The sequence below is a fragment of the Meles meles genome, chromosome 18 (genome assembly GCF_922984935.1).
Source record: "Meles meles chromosome 18, mMelMel3.1 paternal haplotype, whole genome shotgun sequence".
NCBI classification, from domain to species: Eukaryota; Metazoa; Chordata; class Mammalia; order Carnivora; family Mustelidae; genus Meles; species Meles meles.
This window is the reverse complement of record NC_060083.1, coordinates 51,381,880-51,399,332: the sequence shown is the minus strand read 5'-3', so window position 1 is coordinate 51,399,332 and position 17,453 is coordinate 51,381,880. Positions and strand designations below refer to the sequence as shown.

The window sequence follows — 17,453 nt, the reverse complement described above, 5'->3', positions numbered from 1 at the left end:
TGGCAGGACTGGGTTGTTGAAACAGAGACGGTCTTTGGCTGACGGAGCCACATGTTTTCATTACCACAATAATGTCCCCTTCACGGAAGACCTCAGCCTACCCTTGCTATGGGAGGACGAGCACTGAATTCAAAGCTCAGAGGTCTGGATTCGGAGCCGGGAGACGAAGACAAAGTGAGCCTCATTACTTAGCCCGTCGCCACGTCTGTAACGTGGGTGACGGGGGTTAGCGTATCTCCAGCTTCCTTCCAAATTCTAAAAGTTCTGTCACCCTTATGCCGTTGGTCCAACATTACATCTCGGGGGAATGATCCCCTGGGGATCCGGTTTCAAGGACCGGTATAGAGGAAGGAAACATCCTTGTTTCTCCCCCACCGGCCCCTGCCCCCAGTACTGCCTCAAGGGCTCCGTAGCCCTGGGGAGTGGAGTTAGCTCTCTACACCCCAGTGTCTGCACCTGCCCAAAGGCAGGGCAGACCTTTCAGGGACCCTTCTGCGACTGACCGTCCCTGGGCCTGAGAATGAATGGGCCTGAGATGAATGAATGATGCCCACCTGTGATTTGCCGGCCACCTGTGATCCCCAGCGCCAGGAGAAGATTCCAGCCAGCGGGTGTTGGCGTGCTTGTACGGGAGGAACACAGGGACGCATGCCAGCAGCTTACAGTTGTTGTTGGATTACCAGATCTAAAAGGGAGTTCGAAAAGGACGATTAGATGAAATTAGACACAAGACCCAAAAGAAACCAAGAGGAGGAATCAAGTTGCCTTGTCTCTTTGGATTCCTGCTTTTCTGTACGACATTTCATGGTCAGATTAAAGTGCCTGGCCTTGGGCACCGGCCTTTGCCGTGTCCTCTGGACCTGGCCAGTTCCACGTCAGGAATCCAGCCTACAGAGACTGGGGATGTGCACGGAGATTTAAAATACAAAATTGTTCATCTGTGTGTTATTGGAAACAATGTAGCTGTCCAGCAATAGGGGATACTGGTAGAGCCACACAGCTGGTGTGATGCAGTCACTAAAATCCGGTGCAAGGGGCGCCTGGGTGGCTCAGTGGTTTGAGCCGCTGCCTTCGGCTCAGGTCATGATCTCAGGGTCCTGGGATCGAGTCCCACATCGGGCTCTCTGCTCTGCAGGGAGCCTGCTTCCCTCTCACTCTCTCTGCCTGCCTCTCTGCCTACTTGTGATCTCTCTCTGTCAAATAAATAAATAAAATCTTTAAAAAATAAATAAATAAAATAAAATAAAATCCGGTGCAAAAGAATGCTGCCAAAGAAAAAGTTCACACCGTACAAAAGCAGGTTGCAAATGATATAATTCTGTTTATGTCAAAGAAGAAAGCATGGAAAGATTTAGAAGGATATACATCAAAATGGCAACAATGATTCTCTCTGGGTGATAAAACTATGGCTAGTTTAGGTTATCTTCTTTCTTTCTTTCTTTATCCATGCCTGCGAAATGTTCTTAAACGAACCAGCACTACTATGCTCACGAGAAGCAGCACTGTTTTAGAAATTCTTTAAAGGCAGTAACTCTGCCTTTAAAAAAAAAAGCTTGCCTGAGAAGTGATCATCTTTCCCAGTACACACGTGCATCCATACGTTGTAAAAGGATTCAAGGAGCACCATGTCCCAGACTCTCTCCTGGGCCCTGGAGATACATCAGTGAGCAGAACAGTCCTTGCAGGGGAAGGAGAAAGGGAAAGGGACAATAGATAGAATCCACGCCACGGGAAGGAGAAGGTGGGGTGTCCTACCGAAGCTTCATTGTTGGAGCATCTCGCGAGCAGAGAGGGGAGGCGGTCTTGTTGCTGTCTGGGTCAGAGGGAGCAGAGAGTGCAAAGGTCCTCAGGCGGCAAGCATGCTTGGCATGTTCCAGAAGAGGAAAAATAATTCATCTGGAGAACAGAGGGCATTTTAGTGATGCCGTGTTACCCAGAAGGCTGTAGTGCCCATGAGGTACCCTCATCCTAACCCGTTGCCTGGTGACAGTGTAGGGAGTAGTAGATGTGACTCATGGCTCTTAGAAATACCCCGGCCATATTCCGTTAACAGTATCATTGAAAAAGCCTTCGGTCCCCTTGTGGTTTTCTTCTTCTGTAACCACTTAATTTAACAAATGTTGCAATGGGTGCAGATGAATATGTCACCTTAGGGCTGAGACGCGATGCTGAGGTCCTTGGTTCTATATGGCAGAGACACGTGTTTTTGGAGCAGCACCAAAATGCCATCAGTCTTACATTGTCAGAATTGTTCGGGTAAGCTCTGAATACAGGGCATATTCGTTTAGGGAGAAGATTACGGAAGAAACCCAGTTATTCATTTGTCCCTATAGTTGGTCATTGTTGGTCTGTCTGCCCTTGGAATCTTAGAAGTAGAACCTTCTATTGTCACATTCCTGTCTCTACACTTTGGAAAGCATCTTTGGTAAATATATTCATCAAAGCCACATTTTTCTTTCTGCCAGGACATATAAAGTTATTGAAGACGCATTCACAAAATAGGTACAAATGGACACATTTACAACAGAATGTGGTAAAAGCATGATGGTGTGCCTCAGAGGGTTACCCAGAGGCTCCACAATTCTAGAATAAACCCACCAGGAGACTCAGAATTAGGGTTAACTCTTGGCTTTGGGCTTGGCTTCCTACTGAGGATAAGTTAGCACCTCCCGGAAGGACTGGTAGTCTGGGTGTGATCATACTTGGGGGCTGGCAGTTTAGGACTGTACACGTCCCCGTGACTCTTTTGTCTGTCTGTTTTCCCACATAGCAAAGCTAGTGCATCGTCATTATACAGAATTCACAAATTGCAGACTGTCTGTGGTATTATGTTAAACCGATTGGAATTGGCAGTCCCCTAGGTCAGACCGTCCCAGTTCCGCGGTGGTACATGGTCCAGCCTAACAGAGTTGACGTTGAGTGCATTCCTGTCTCTCGTAGACTCCCGGTGCCGCAGTTCCGCAGATCCAGCTCCCAACTTTCACTTAAACCGCCCCCCCCAACAAGCTGCATATGGAGAGCCCCTGACCACACACACAGACAGCTCTTCAGACAAAGGGGTTTCACACGCATCCACACTTCAACCCCAGCCTGGGAGAATTTGGATTTGCGGTGGTCAGTTTCACTTTGTAGGATGTGCTTTACAGAAACTCACCGTAGGGGTCCTTGAGATCTGTGAACACTTTCGATGACTGCAGGCTGTTAGGACTCTCGGTGAATGTATCTGGTGCATAAAACGAGATGCGTGTCGATTATTAGGAAATTGTCCAAGGAGGAGAGCACGCTAAGTCACGGTCTCTTCCTGCATGGTTGTAGCCTCTGAGGGAGCTATAGAAGATGCTCCCGAAAGCGGAGAGCAGCTGGGGGTGAGACCCAGTTCCTCTCCTACCCCAGCGGGGGGCGGGGGGCACAGAAGCAGAGAAGCCCACAGGAACCTGCCACGGCCTCCCGACAGGTCCTGAGCTCCTCCTGAGACTGTCTGCAGCCTTGACACATACCCGTAATCACAGGGTGTCTGGGCCATGAGTCAGCCCAGCAGAACCCTGTCCCTGGTCACTTGCCTCTGCTCACAGGCAGGACACAGGTGGAAGCGGGGAGCCCGAGGGAAATGCAGCTTCTCCTTCCCAGGGCAAAGGAAAGAGGACCGCGGTGAGGGATGTGATGGGAGGCTCTGCGTTGTGTGCTTTTGCAAAGGATTCTTAATTTCAGCTTCAGCATAGCCCAGGGATACAGAGGTCTTAGCACAACTGTATGACAGCTGAGCAGTCTGGCACCCAGAGAGGCCGTACCATCTGCACAGAGTCACACAGCCCAAACAGGTAAAGTCAGGATGCGATCTGAACTTTGGAATCGAAGTCCGGGGCTCTTTCCAGAATTTAGCCATTGATTTTATATGATAACTGAAGATTGTTGCAGGTAGAAAGGGTCCCAGGGATTCTGAAGGGACTTCAAACTGGGAGAAACATTCTGACTGTCTTAGACGAGCACATCTGACACGTGCAGAGGACTCACTTGAGGGTCTTGTCAAACCTGCATGTTCCGATTCTGTGGGTCTGGGGTGGGGCCCAGGCATCTGCTTTCCCGACCAGCCTTCCGGCAGCGCTGGCATCGCTGATCTACAGACCGCACGTTGAGTAACGGGGAGCTAGCCACAGTACCTTTGCACTGCAGGTTCCCTGGAGGAAAGTCTACATCATACTGCTCTGATTTCCCTAGCATCTGGCCCCCTGTCTGGGGCATGACAGACACACAGATACTTGTGGAATAAATAGTGGAATGTTCTCAGTTCACCAACAAGGACCCATGAATTGAATCAAAATGTTTCCTGGGCAGGAACTCGGGATTTGGAATTGATCAGCAAGGAGCATGATCAGTGGGCTCACGGGTGCTTCCCATCTCAGCCCCAGTCGATGCCCTGCCCCTCCTCTGGATGCCGGGCTTCAGGAGACATTCTGCCTCTCCTTTTGGGGTGTGAATCCCCGTTTGCACACACAGCCCAGCAGGGCGTTTGGCCATGCAGGGTGTGTTTGCGCTGCTGCAGGAAAGGATGTTGGCCCGCTTATTCTGAGGCCTCCCTGGGTCTGCTGAAATCTCTGCACTTAGGCCATCGGCTTCAGCTTTATCCCTGGACATACAGTGATTTTATTTGCACTCCTGGTGAAGTCTGAATTACATTCATGACAACGGGTTATGCCGACAGTACACAAGCTGAGAAGCAGCGGTCTCTGTCCTGCCGGGAGACTAGTCGCCAGACAACCCACTCGAAAGCTCAAAGAAAGGAACCGTCAGCCCAGAGGCTCAGTGTTGGTCTTCCCTCGGATCCCAGCGAACTCCAGGGCCATCAGCACTTGTCACTGGAGGAATGTCCCTTCAGAGAAGCTTCCGAGGGCATGGTTTTGGCTTGCTGGCCCAGCTAACGTGTCTTGTGTGGCCTTTGGGGAGCATCACCGGGTGGCCGACCTCCCTAAAGGCAGAGGTGCCCTCACAGCCTTTTGTCTGTGGCTGTGCCAGCATGAGTGGTGACCGCTTGAGGGAAGGAGTCCCCATTGTACTTGAACATCTAAATGCAGTGTCCAGGGGCCACCTTATGAAGTGACGAACCCGGTAAGACCTGCTTTCCCGTATGAACGTCTGGCGGATGGCTGCCCAGTGTTGGCTACCAGCCAATGACTTGGCCTCTTCAAATTCTGTTGTAGGACTCAGTGAAGATGTATGATTTTGAATGAATCAATCAATCAACCAACCAATCAGTGAGATAGTCAGCGAATGTGCAGTTTTGTGCCCAGCACAGTGCCTGGCCTAAAGACACATAGATGAGTAAGATGGTCCGTGTCTTCCGGGACCTCACAGTCTGATGAGAAAGATCAGCAAATCCTCAGAAAAGTTTCATCTGTTTGTTTAGGTTCCCCCGATGGGTCAGCTCTGCCACAGGGTTTTAAGAGCAAGGAGTTCATTTGGGAAGTGATCCCAAGAGACCTGGGGCGGGGGGGGGGGGCAGGAAGAGCAGGGATAGGATCCAGGGAAGGGAGGAAGCCAGCTAAGGTAAGGGCATGGTAGTTATCCGGGTCATAACATGGGGGACAGGCTGGAGCCCAGTATTGCTGGGGAGCAAGGGAGACGGCATGGGACCCACTTCCTTGTGCACCAGTCGAGGCCGTGACTTCCTGGGGTGCCAGCGTGGGTATTTCAGGCTGCCCTGCAGGTGTGGCCCCAACAGAACCCGCAGACAGCCTCTGATGTGCACGGGGGTGCAGAGCCGAAAGCTCCGGGGATGTGGGCTGGTCATAGGCCATGTCTCCCCAGGTGGGAAATCCCAGGAGGAAGGAGGCATCAAGAAGACAGAGAGTTGGTGCGTGAGCTGGGTTTGGTGGATGAGCAAGATAGCCAGGCCCTTGCGGGAAGAGCGACCAAGACTGGAGGCTGGAACAAAGGGGCCAGAGGGTCGTGGGACCGAGGTCAGAGACAGAGCTGACAGCCAAGGGGCTTTTCCTCATCCTTTGTGACAACTCGGCCTTTTTTTGTCCAGCAGATGAGAAGCCAGGGAAGCAATACAGGGTCCCTCCGGGGAATATACTAAAAGGGGGGACCCTAGAGGCCAGGCCGCCTTGATGGAGAGGTGGTGAAGGAGGCCCTGAGAAGAGGCCAGATTCTGGACCTAATCTGCTAGTTGATTTGGCACAACCTGCTAATAGATGAGCTGTACAGTGTGATTGGAAGAGGCGTCAAACAAAGACACCATGAATATTCCCGAGTCGCCCTCTGCACTGTTGAGAGCAGGGCTGCGGGAGGGACAATGGCAACCGGTCTTTGGGGAGGGATCCTCTGAAGAGATTACAGTCACGCTAGAGCCCGCAGGTGGGGAGAAGTCAGCCTGGGAAGGGGTGGGGGACTGCACACCCACAGCATGGGGCGGCGGAGGGTGAGGAGAGGCAGGGGGGAGAGGCAGCGAGGGGGGTGCTTGGCCAGAGACTACCTGAATGTAGACCGGAGGTGGAGGCTGTGTGGAGCACCCTCCTGGGGGTCGTCTGCTCCCCACCAGGTCCCAGCTGCGCCTCTGCTAGCGTAGCCCCTGGCTGTCTCCTCCTGCTGTGCCAGTGATTAGACCCAGGTTGAGCGAGGGACTTGCCGAAGTCAGGCCCAGACCACTACAGTTTTGGTCTCATAGAATTGACTGCCTCAGAAGAGTTGCTTTTGCAAACTCCGCGTGGGCAAAGGCTCCGTGCCGTCCTGCAGCCAGACCTGCCCGTGGCAGCATGGAAATGACTCCAGAAGAAGCTTCAGTAGGGAAGTGTGGAAGCCATGTCTCTCTGCACGAAGCCCCCTTAACTTTTCTTATCTCAGGGCTGCCAGGAGCTGGGTAGAAATCCGTCTGGTCCTCTGGGCCAGGTCACTTTCTAGCCTGCCCCCCTGCTGGAGAATGCACCCAGTGTGGCAGCCAGGCCCGCCTCCTCCCAAACCATCCCCCTTCTCTGCCAGCCACGTGGAACCCAGCTCTGCTTCTAGCTGCAGAAACACGAAAATGAAATCTGCCCAGAGCAGGGGAAGAAGCCAGTGTCCTTCCTCCCTCCAGCTTTCCCTCCCAGGAGCAGGAGACTCCTTCGTCTACATTCCTCCCCAAACATACGGATTGATTTCAGAGCGGAATCTAAGATCCTGCTGCAGTCATATTCAGAAATACTCAAATGCAAAAATGCTTTCCTTGCATTTACATCCCTTTGGGGAAAATCTTTTCCCTGTAACTGGACTAAGGTCACAGCGCAAACCTCCTTTGCTGGGTTATGGCCCATAGTGAGGGCAGTGTCTGCTGCGGAGGTCCGTCATTACAGCGGCCCACCATCCCTCTTTCGCTGTCTGTGGTGCTGAAGTGTCAAAGGAGGAAGGAGCGGGGACTCTAGGAATTCACAGGAGTGAAACCTCTGGTGAGGAACCCCGCGCTTCAGATGGAAGCTGGGTGTCCCTGCACAGCCAGGCACATCACAACCTCACCCAGGTGAAGACGCTCTTCGACTGTTTCAAGCACCTCCGAGCACTGAGTCCGTCATGTGGGGGCCTTTTCAGAATTTACTGCGAAGTTCCTGACAAAACAAAATGAATCTCCTCATGCCTCTTTTGGATAACGTTTCTTTTTAAAAATCAAAAGAACAGAATTGAGTGGCATCGTTGATTTTTCTCATCTCACACTTGAACTTCCTGATTGTTCACTGCAGTGTCGACGACGCACACCAGAAAGTTTATCAACTTGGAATCATTCCTGCAGCAGATGTTTGGAGTGAAAGAGGAATTCCGCTATCCACCACCTCCGTTTTGATCCCGGTCTCTGCCTTCTAAATGATTGAGTTCTCCTTTCCAGCTTCTCTCTAAACAGGCATGAGACCATCTGGGCAAAGCATCCCGTGATGGGGGCCGAAACTACCCTCTCCTGCAATGAGGAGTACCCTGTGCCAGCAAGACCCCCGTGTGATTGACTCCCAAGACAGTGATCAACTTGACCTTCACTGCCCAGCTGCATGCATGCACCCACCGGTCTCTGCCCCGCATTTCCCTTACATAGTCCTGGGGGTGCTTTCAGCACTTTGGAGACAGTCTCTGAGACACTAGTCCACTGTCTTCAAGCTGCCGGCCTCCCTGAAATAAATTACTTTCTCAGTTCACCAGCCCTCCTTTTGTTTGCCTTTGGACTTTGTCAGTGGCAAGTGGTCGAACCTGGTCTGTCTGGGACCCCCGGAGCCAGGTGCTCCTGCATTCCTGCTTCCTGGCTTCCAGGGGACGGAGCTGGTCCCGCGGTTGAGGGGGGTCCTGATGTAACACTAGTGGTTATGTCTTAGCTCTTTCTCACAAGTCTGTCTAGACCTTCCTTCCATCCTCTGTCCAAGGGGAGGCCCATTTACGTATTAGTATAGTTCAGTTCTTTGTCTTCAAAGAGTGTCAGTGTTTCCAACGATGCCCAGGTGCGCGCGTGTGTCCCTCCAGGCACTGCGGGCAGAGGAATCTAGCACAGCTGTATAAATGCTTTCAGACCCGAAGCAAAAATGTTTGGGCCATCTTTCCCCCGCGTCTTAAGGTCTCTGCAAAAAAAAGTGGGGGCCATCTTTCCCCCGTGTCTTAATGTCTCTGCACACATGGGTGTGCTCAGTTCAAGCATGCGTCCAGCCGTGAGGTTTGATCTTTACACAAACGTGTTGCTTTTATCACAGGAAAGCATCCCCTAACAGCACAGCCTCTGACAAACACACTCAAGCTTCATTTCCTCATTCAGCCGGAAAGTAGAGCGCACGCCCTGTGCCGAGCCCTGTGTGAGGCCTGGGGATCCGGAGATGGCCCGACCCGCTAATGCAAAGCCTCTTCCCCAGAGCCTGGTACAAGGTGCCTGCACAGGAACTCAGGGATGACGGGCCGATGCTGCTCTGAGGGAATATGGGTGATTCCTCAAAAGCCGCCTCTGCTGTTAAGGAAAACATGTCAGATCTCCCGTCTTCCCACAAGAGAGAGCTCTGGTCACAAAGCAAAGCCCAGAATGCCTTCTTTATATCGTGTACGTTCTTTTTCATAACCACGCAGACTTGAGTGATGTCCTGGTCCCTGCTCGGAAACTCAAAGCCACACTTAGGTCTGCTGTGGGGGTGTGTGGGGGGTGCAGGCATTACCCTATCATTTAGAACATTTAGAATGTATCCAAAAATCACAGTCTATGCCCTCGGGCCCAGGGCAGTGACAGTTGAGCCACGCCTCAGGACCTGGCCTTTTTAGCAGCTGACATGTCCCGCAGCTCGTGCCCTCACCATCAAGCAGATGTTCTCCAGGCAGAGTTGGGAGGAGATTCTCTGTGGGCTCCTTTGCTGAGCGTTGAGACCTGCCCAAGTGATGCCATTAGCCTTTCCTTTTTGGCTGAACCTTCTTGCTCTCCTTGACCTTTAATCCGAGACTCTAACTCTTCAACCAAAACAATGAAGGTGTAGTTTCTCCAGCACCTGTGTGTAGCAGGAACCTGGCTTATAAAAAAAAACGCCTTTTGGTAACTGACGGGTCACTGATCAAGGATGCTTCAGGTTCAGAGGGTGCTGGGAGTTTGGTGTGAATGCAGGTTCTCCTGCCCGTCACCACTTTCCCTAGTTCAACTCTTGACTTAAAACAACAATAACCACAACAAACCCTATGTTCTTACTGTGCCTTTTAAAGTAGCAATAAATCATTTCCACAGCTTGCCGGTTAAGAGGTTCCTCTCCAGGAAACCCCTTTTTGCTAGGATACAACTCTCCTTTATGCAAATGAATCTTAAAGTGGAAAAATCTACAAATTAGAAGAGCATCAGTGCACAGTTTATTTCTTTTATTATGCTAACCATCGTGAAGCACCGTCTTCCCCTGGAAGTTAACTTCTAAGTCCCAGAATGAGAATCAGCCTGCCTTTGACAGAGTCCCATGACTTGGTAAACAATGTAAAGGGTTGTCTCTTGATAGGTAAGGGCAATTTTTTTTTTTCTGCTACTTTGCAAATGTTACCCCTAGGGTATATATAACCACTGACTTTTGAATAAGTATTTCATTGCCCTGTGATTTCTTTTCTTGCCCCCATCCTACCTCCCACCTCCCAGCTGCCTTCAAGCTTAGTTAAATGCTTTCTATCACTGTTTTTCCTGGGAAAAATGACCCATCGATTTCCTGTGTGTGCTTTTTGTTTAGAAAGCCAAGCTTGGCCCTGCTGGTAACAAAGTAATCAGTCCTTCAGAAGACAGGAGACAAACTTCCAACAACCTGGACAGAGTGAAACTCACCGACTTCAATTTCCTCATGGTGCTGGGGAAGGGGAGTTTCGGAAAGGTAAGTGGATTGTTGTTTGGGGGCGGAGGAAGGGGTGAGGGGAGGGGCAGGGGGGATTTGCAGAAAATGGGATCAGGTCTGTGCTCCCTGAGGTTTCCAGAGCTGTCCTTGGGGTTTCCCCATTCTCTGTACTCTTTTCTCAGATGCCCTACCCACCACTTCATTTCATTAAAAACAACTGTACCCAGAAAGCTACAGAGGGTTCACTGTGTGCCCCTATTTCCATGTTGAGAACAGAGCATGTGCTCTGAAATGTAGGTTGAATCGATCATTTGAATCAATAATTTTCACAACTAAATATTAGAAGTTAATTTGTGGAGCGCCTGGATGGCTCAGTCAGTTAAGCATCTGCTTTCGGCTCAGGTCGTGATTCCAGGGTTCCGGGATCGAGCCCCACATCAAGCTACCCATTGGGGAGTCTGTTTCTCCCTCTCCCTTCCCCCACTCATGCTCTCTCTCGCTTCTCTTAATCAAAACAAATAAATTTTAAAAATCTAAAAAGTAAAAAAATTAAAAGTCGATTCGTTGTGAGCGAATATAATAGCTGAGAGATGCTGAACAGAGTTTCTTCAGTCACGAACCTATTTGTCTGCATTTGGCTTCTCTGGCCCCAAATCTCACGATAGATCCAGGAAGTGATTTCCAATCCTGTCTCTTTGTCTTGAGCAGCTTATAAAAGTCAGTCACGGGACGCCTTGGTGGCTCAGTCGGTTAAACTGTTGCCTTGGGCTTAGGTCATGATCCCAGGGTCCTGGAATTGAGTCCCGCATGGGACTCCTTGCTCAGCAGGGAGCCTGCTTCTCTCTCTCTGCCTCTGCCTGCCACTCTGCCTGCTTGTGTTCTCCCTCTCTCTCTCTGACAAATAAATCTTAAAAAAAAAAAAAAAAAAAAAGTCACATTTTTGCCCAGAGGATGCTCCTGAAAAACATGCCTACTCAGGCCAATGCTGAGGACCACGCCTATTCCTTCCCGCAGCCGCCATAGCGCCACCATGTGGCCAGAGCCTGTGCAGCGCACAGACCCGGACAGCTTCTGAACTGTCTGTCCAGTGGGGGTGGCATTTTCTGTGCGCTGCCATGAGAGATTTCAGAATTGGCCCACGAAGCGGAACTTGATGAATATGTGCATAGCCCGTGTTTACAAATGTGCACCAACCGAATGGCCGCCTGACCAGGTCCCCCCACCACACCCCCAGCTTCCAGAGGTCTGCTTCGAAGCTTTCAGGTTGCCTTTCATCTGCCCCCAGGTGATGCTCGCTGACCGGAAGGGCACAGAGGAACTGTATGCCATCAAAATCCTGAAGAAGGATGTGGTGATTCAAGATGACGACGTGGAGTGCACCATGGTGGAGAAGCGAGTCCTAGCTCTGCTGGACAAGCCCCCGTTCCTGACACAGCTACACTCCTGCTTCCAGACCGTGGTGAGTCCCCGGGGCTGCACCGTCTCCGTGGCTCAGCACACGGCGTGCTCTCAGGGGTCACCCCTGAGCCAGCGTTGTAAGCATCTGAATCAACCTTCTTCTGGTGGAGAAGGCTCCAGAAAGCCTCTCACTCTTATGCCATTGGTAAACTTAGGGAGTCCTCTCTCTGGGATGTGCCCTACTTAGAGGCTTGGCACTAATTCTATGTAATTCAGCAAACGTGTACCAGAGGTTTTCCATCTACCGGGCCATGTGCTAAGACTTGAGGTTACACCACCAATAAAAGAACCCAGAGTCCTGGCTTTTGAAGACCATGGATCCCGTTGCCAAGCATTGCCTTAGAACCCAGGGAAACTTGATCTCCTAAAAGAGTATGTCCTTATGCACTGCACACAGCAGGCTTGGCAGCCTGGCCTGTTTTGTACAGCCCATGAGCTCTAAGAAAGTTTAGAGAAGGAAAAAAAAAAAAAGAATGATATTTTGTGACATGTAAATTAGATGAAATTGACTTTTCAGGGTCCGTGAATCATTTTCTTAGAACACGGCCAGGCTCCTTCATTTTCCTGTCATCCAGAGTGGCTCTCCTGTTGCGCAGGCAGAGTTGAATCGCGGCAAGACACACCCAAAGCCTAAAGTATTTACTGTCTAGCCCTTCACAGAAAGTCTGCCGAGTCCCGTCTTACAGTATAATGGAAAAGAGGACAAGAGAGTTCCAAAGCACTGATCAGCCCCTTTGTGGGCCAGGGCCCTGGCATGGAGCTTGCTGGTGGCCCACGAGAAATATAAACATTTCAAGGGTACCATTGTCAGGCATGCCCAAGGACAGGCCCTCCACCCCTCGGCAGCTCCCCTTTTTAGGATGAGACTCAATATTCAGTAGCTATAATTATTACTGTTACGATTATAATTATTTTCAACTTTCTGCTGGCCAGAAAATGACTTTCTGTTTTCCATCTCTCTTTAAAAATCTCCTGGGAGGCCCCCCTCAGTGCGCTTGGATTTTAGAATCTCCGCATGACCCTGACCGTGGAACCGCACGGTGTCGGGGGCGGATGATGGTCTGCAGAGCAAGGCGTGGGCCACTGCGTGTCATCCAGGTGCGGATGGCACCGCCAGCCCCTTCTCCCAGTAGCGCCTAAGTAGCGCCCGGGAGGGAAGCGCAGTATCCAGGCAGGGAGCCGTGTCTGCGAATCCCAGCCCAGAGCCCATCCCCCGGCTACACTGATGAAGCTCCGGGAAGCAGCAAAACACAGAAATAAAGATGGAATTAAAATTCATCGCAGGAACGCTGGTGATGGAAGCTCCGGGAGCTGTTTCCTGGATGCTAGCAACAGCCTCATCATTTTTGTTTCCCTCCCCGTGCGACACTTTCATGTTTAATAACTTCCGCGAAATGGTGACGTTGCCTAGAAGCGAGCAGAGATCGGCTTTCACCTGGGTGTGCTGTGCTGTGAGCCGCTTGGCTCTTCAACCCCATCGTTCCCCATCTACCCCACTGCAATGTCCTCATAAATAGGCAGCTTTATTGGGGTCCATGAGCAACGCCCTCCGTGGGGCCAGCATTGAGCACACCAGTGACGGAGAAAATAAAAAAAACAACATTTGGGCCTATTATGCAGAAGCACATTGCATTAGCCTCTCTCTGTATAGTCCCCTCCCCCACAGTAAATACCATCAAGGGTTTATAATTTAGGAGCCCAGCCTGACTCACGATACTTGTTTCCAGAAGCTTCCAGTGGAAACACATGACTACTACACCACTGAGTGTTGCAAACCAGCAACACTCGTTAAAAGTAGGGCACCTGGGTGGCTCAGTGGGTTAAAGCCTCTGCCTTCGGCTCAGGTCATGATCTCAGGGTCCTGGGATCAAGTCCCGCATCGGGCTCTCTGCTCAGCAGGGAGCTTGCTTCCTCCTCTCTCTCTGCCTGTCTCTCTGCCTACTTGTGATCTCTCTGTGTCAAATAAGTAAATAAAATCTTTAAAAAAAAAAAAAAAGTAAATAATTGGCCCATTTGGGTTCTTCACACCACGCCCGGAACCGGAAGGGGATCGCCATGTGGACAGAAAGCCATTATTTCACTGTTGCGTTAATGATTTTATACATCCCAGGACCCTCTTGCAATAGGGTTTATTACTTGGGTCTTATCCAGGAAGAAAAATTTTGCAGGGCTCCACCGAGCAGACCTGCCAGCATGGCCCACGGTTGACTAGCTAATGAGAAAGCAAAACACAGTCTAGAAAGAGTGAGGGAAGCTTCTTGGCCAGTGGCCAAGCCTGCCTCACGTGTTGAACCTTCGTCTTCAGGACCGGCTGTATTTCGTCATGGAATACGTCAATGGCGGGGACCTCATGTACCACATTCAGCAAGTGGGAAAATTTAAGGAACCACAAGCAGTGTGAGTATTTTTTTTAAAGTCCCTTAATTTAGACAGGCCATGGGGACCGCTGCTGGGTGAAATACGGGAGTGGGGTTTGCCCACCTCGGGGCCGAGCACCATCTCCTCCCAGGGGACAGACTTCTTGGTTTGGGTCCGTCACCACTTCCGAAGGGAGGTTCATTCTACATCCGGTTGGTTGGAGACGCTGGTGTATCCCGTCACCCATTCTGTCACCCATTCCCCCCTCACTGACGGACTCGGCCACTCGTTATTAAAAAAGTGATTACTGCACAGTCACGACACCCCGGGCGCTGGGGGTGGGAAAGGCTCTGCCCTCCGGGAGCTCAGCACCTGACCTGGGGTAGGAGAAGCCACACGCCAGTCGTACCGTGTACCCGTAATGTTAGGGGTAGCACGCGAGCCCTGGAGAAGAGGGGAGTCGGGGGAGAACCTCCTTGGGAAATGCCCGAGTCAACAAAGGAGGAAGGTGGTTTGGGATTGGGGGTGCGGTGGCTCTGGGTGTTGAGCCTGATGGAGGACCTGGCTGAGGCCCACGGAAGGCTGGGGAGGGCTTCAGGGGGCCTCACAGCGTCGGGCTCAGTTTTCACAGAGCCCCATGACTGAGAGGGGAAGGAAAAGTAGGGACTGGTGCAGCGGGGTGGGTGAAAGTCTATATAGACGAGAAACAATGGAACCTTCGTCAGGTCTTGACCTTGGAGCCAAAGAAGAGGAAGGGTCTTTGAGAAATGTTCTAGAGGAAGAAAAGCAGAACTCAGTGTAGAACAGAGAAACTTCTTCCGGTGACACCTCATTTTAGGTTTGGGAGGGGGCAGCCGCCAAGGAGGAGACGATATGGAGGAGAATCCTGAGCTTGGTGTGGAGAGTTCCATGGGGATGCAGGAGTCAGCAGCAGAGGGGAGAGACACAGCCCTTCGAAGGGAGGACCTCCGTACCTGAAAAGTCACCCTGTTTTCCAGGGGCCATGAGGTCACAGGACACACAGCAGAGGCAGACATATACAAACAGCTATTTCGGGGCCGCCTGGGTGGCTTAGTCAGTTAAGCGACTGTCTTTGGGTCTGGGGATGGAGCCCTGCATGGGGGCTGGTTGGCGGACCTGGGTGGCTTAGTCAGTTAAGCGGCTGTCTTTGGGTCTGGGGATGGAGCCCTGCATGGAGGCTGGTTGGCGGAAAGCTTCTCTCTCTCCCTCCTGCCGCTCTCCTACTTGTGCTCTCTAGCTCCCTCAGATGGATAAATAAAAAATCTTTTGTGGGGGGAACAGCTATTTCATTTCCCTTGGGGAGTATGCCTCATTGGGCATGACCCGGATTAATCAAGTCAGCAAACGTTAATTGGATCCTGGCTGATGTTCATTGTGAAAGACAAAGCTAAATAACTTTCGGGCTGGGTGGCTTGACCCATCTTAGGGAAGATTGACTGAAGCCAGAAGGTGGCATGTTTTGGTAGCAAGTTGAAAAAAAAATGCAAAAGGGGATTTTTTTTTCTTTTTTTTTCTTCATTCTCAGATTCCCTTATTCATCAAACACATGAATGCCTATCAGATTTTTGTTATTGTCGAAGGGGGATTTTTTTTTTTCTATTTAGATTTTTACTTCTCAGTTTTCAGGAATGCCTATCTTTATCCCATGTCTTAACTCTGTTAGTTAGAAAGCATCAAAATGCTCGGGTTGTAAAGTAAAGCTTGATGACATCCTGTCCCTCCCCTGCTGGCCCTCAGGGGTGCCCCCTCACCCCTCCCCATCAGAGTTTGATCCGCATCACTAGAGGTTGTTCTCTGCCCGTGTAGATGTTGCACGGATTTCAAGCCTCCCAGGTGTGATGTTGGCACAGACAACATTGTGAATTCTCAGACTTCAAAGATTCCTAAATCCTATGCACATTTGAAAACCTCTTTTAGCATTTACTCTGAGTTTATTATGAATGATTTAAAAGGGTAAACTTGAGCATGAATCATGGCATGTGTCCCATTTATCCGAGCGCTTGGGATGGGGACGGGGGGTGGGGGGGTGGTGAGGACACCTGCTATATGGAGCACATTGCGAGCACATTGTGTGCTTCTCCCCCTCCCAGGGGATCGCCGCCCTTTCAAACATTAATGCATTCTGTCCAGGAATAGGAAAAGGGACCTTTTCTCCACTCTTCCCCAGTCCTGACACAGAATAGTCTAGCGGCCAGTCTTTAAGAGATTGTATTGGAGAATTCTTGTAAGCAGTAAATTAACTGTCCACAGGCCTCAGACAAGAAGCGCTTGTTTCTAGACAGGTAATAAACCTGTCTCTCTGACTTATTAACTGCGAAGTTCCTCGGGGAGGTGGGAATGATAAAATAGCCAAAGGAAGGGCTAAGGGTTTGTCATCCATAGGCTGATGCTGATTTCTGAACCGTCCCGGGGTCCTACATTCTTTTGCTTCTTTGATGGCTGAACTGGAGGGAACAGAATATTCAGGAATCTGGAGAGCTAGCCGGCAGGCTTGATGAACATTTTCTTTTGCAGATTTTATGCGGCAGAGATTTCCATTGGATTGTTCTTTCTTCATAAAAGAGGAATCATATACAGGTGCGTGTTGAAGGTCCGTTGCCAGCAGGGCACCCGGGAGTTCTCCCGGACCTCTGGACCCCCGCGTGCGTGTGATTCTGTTGGCAGGGACTTAAGGCATGTTGTTGAGGACCCTCGAGGTGACAAAGACCTGCCAGCACCCACCTTTGTCTGCAGCCTGAAGGCAAATCAGAGCCACTCTCTGACTCTCTGATCTCTGGGCCTCAAAAGATTTGGTATCTCATTTCTGCTTCCCCCAAGAAAACATGCTTTTCTCTTTACCGACAGCTCCTTCCTCTGCCTTTTTTTTTTTTTTTTTTTTTTTTGGAATGGAGGTCAGGGAGCAGCAGAAACTGAATTTCTGTTATAGAGGCTGCGCAGGAGAAGAACACCAGGGAGCTGGGGAGAGGCGGGGGGGGGGGGGGGCGGGGCGGGGGAACAACTGAGTTAAATTCTTCAAGTAGAATTGGCAACAGTCAAAGTCTGATGCGGAAGAAAGGAGAACGTCTTCCAGGTTTAACTGAAGAGTAAAAGGATCTATGGAACCAGCCAGAATGCAAGGGACACACATATGTGACCCAGCAAGGTTGTCCTGAACCTGGGATTTGGCAAACCCGGTTGGGTACCAGCCCCCGCACCCCGCCGAGTCTGGGATCCTAGTAAATCAAATGGCTGGGAGCTGCCCCAGACCTGCTATATTAGAATGTGGTGATTCACATGCTCGGCCAAGGTTGGGGATCACTAGTCCAACCATGTAGTCATTTATTTGGTGTGCATTTATTA

The 17,453-nt window shown here is 50.8% G+C and overlaps 1 protein-coding gene across 1 annotated transcript in view; it reads left to right on the top strand.

Moving 5' to 3' along the window:
* The window catches only part of PRKCA (protein kinase C alpha), a 393,808-nt gene that overhangs the window by 326,560 nt on the left and 49,795 nt on the right, over nt 1-17,453 (top strand). The window contains exons 9-12 of the mRNA XM_045986064.1: nt 10,179-10,316; nt 11,563-11,736; nt 14,041-14,132; nt 16,629-16,691. Of these exons, the coding sequence (XP_045842020.1) occupies nt 10,179-10,316; nt 11,563-11,736; nt 14,041-14,132; nt 16,629-16,691 (467 nt within the window). The remainder of the gene's footprint in view (nt 1-10,178; nt 10,317-11,562; nt 11,737-14,040; nt 14,133-16,628; nt 16,692-17,453) is intronic.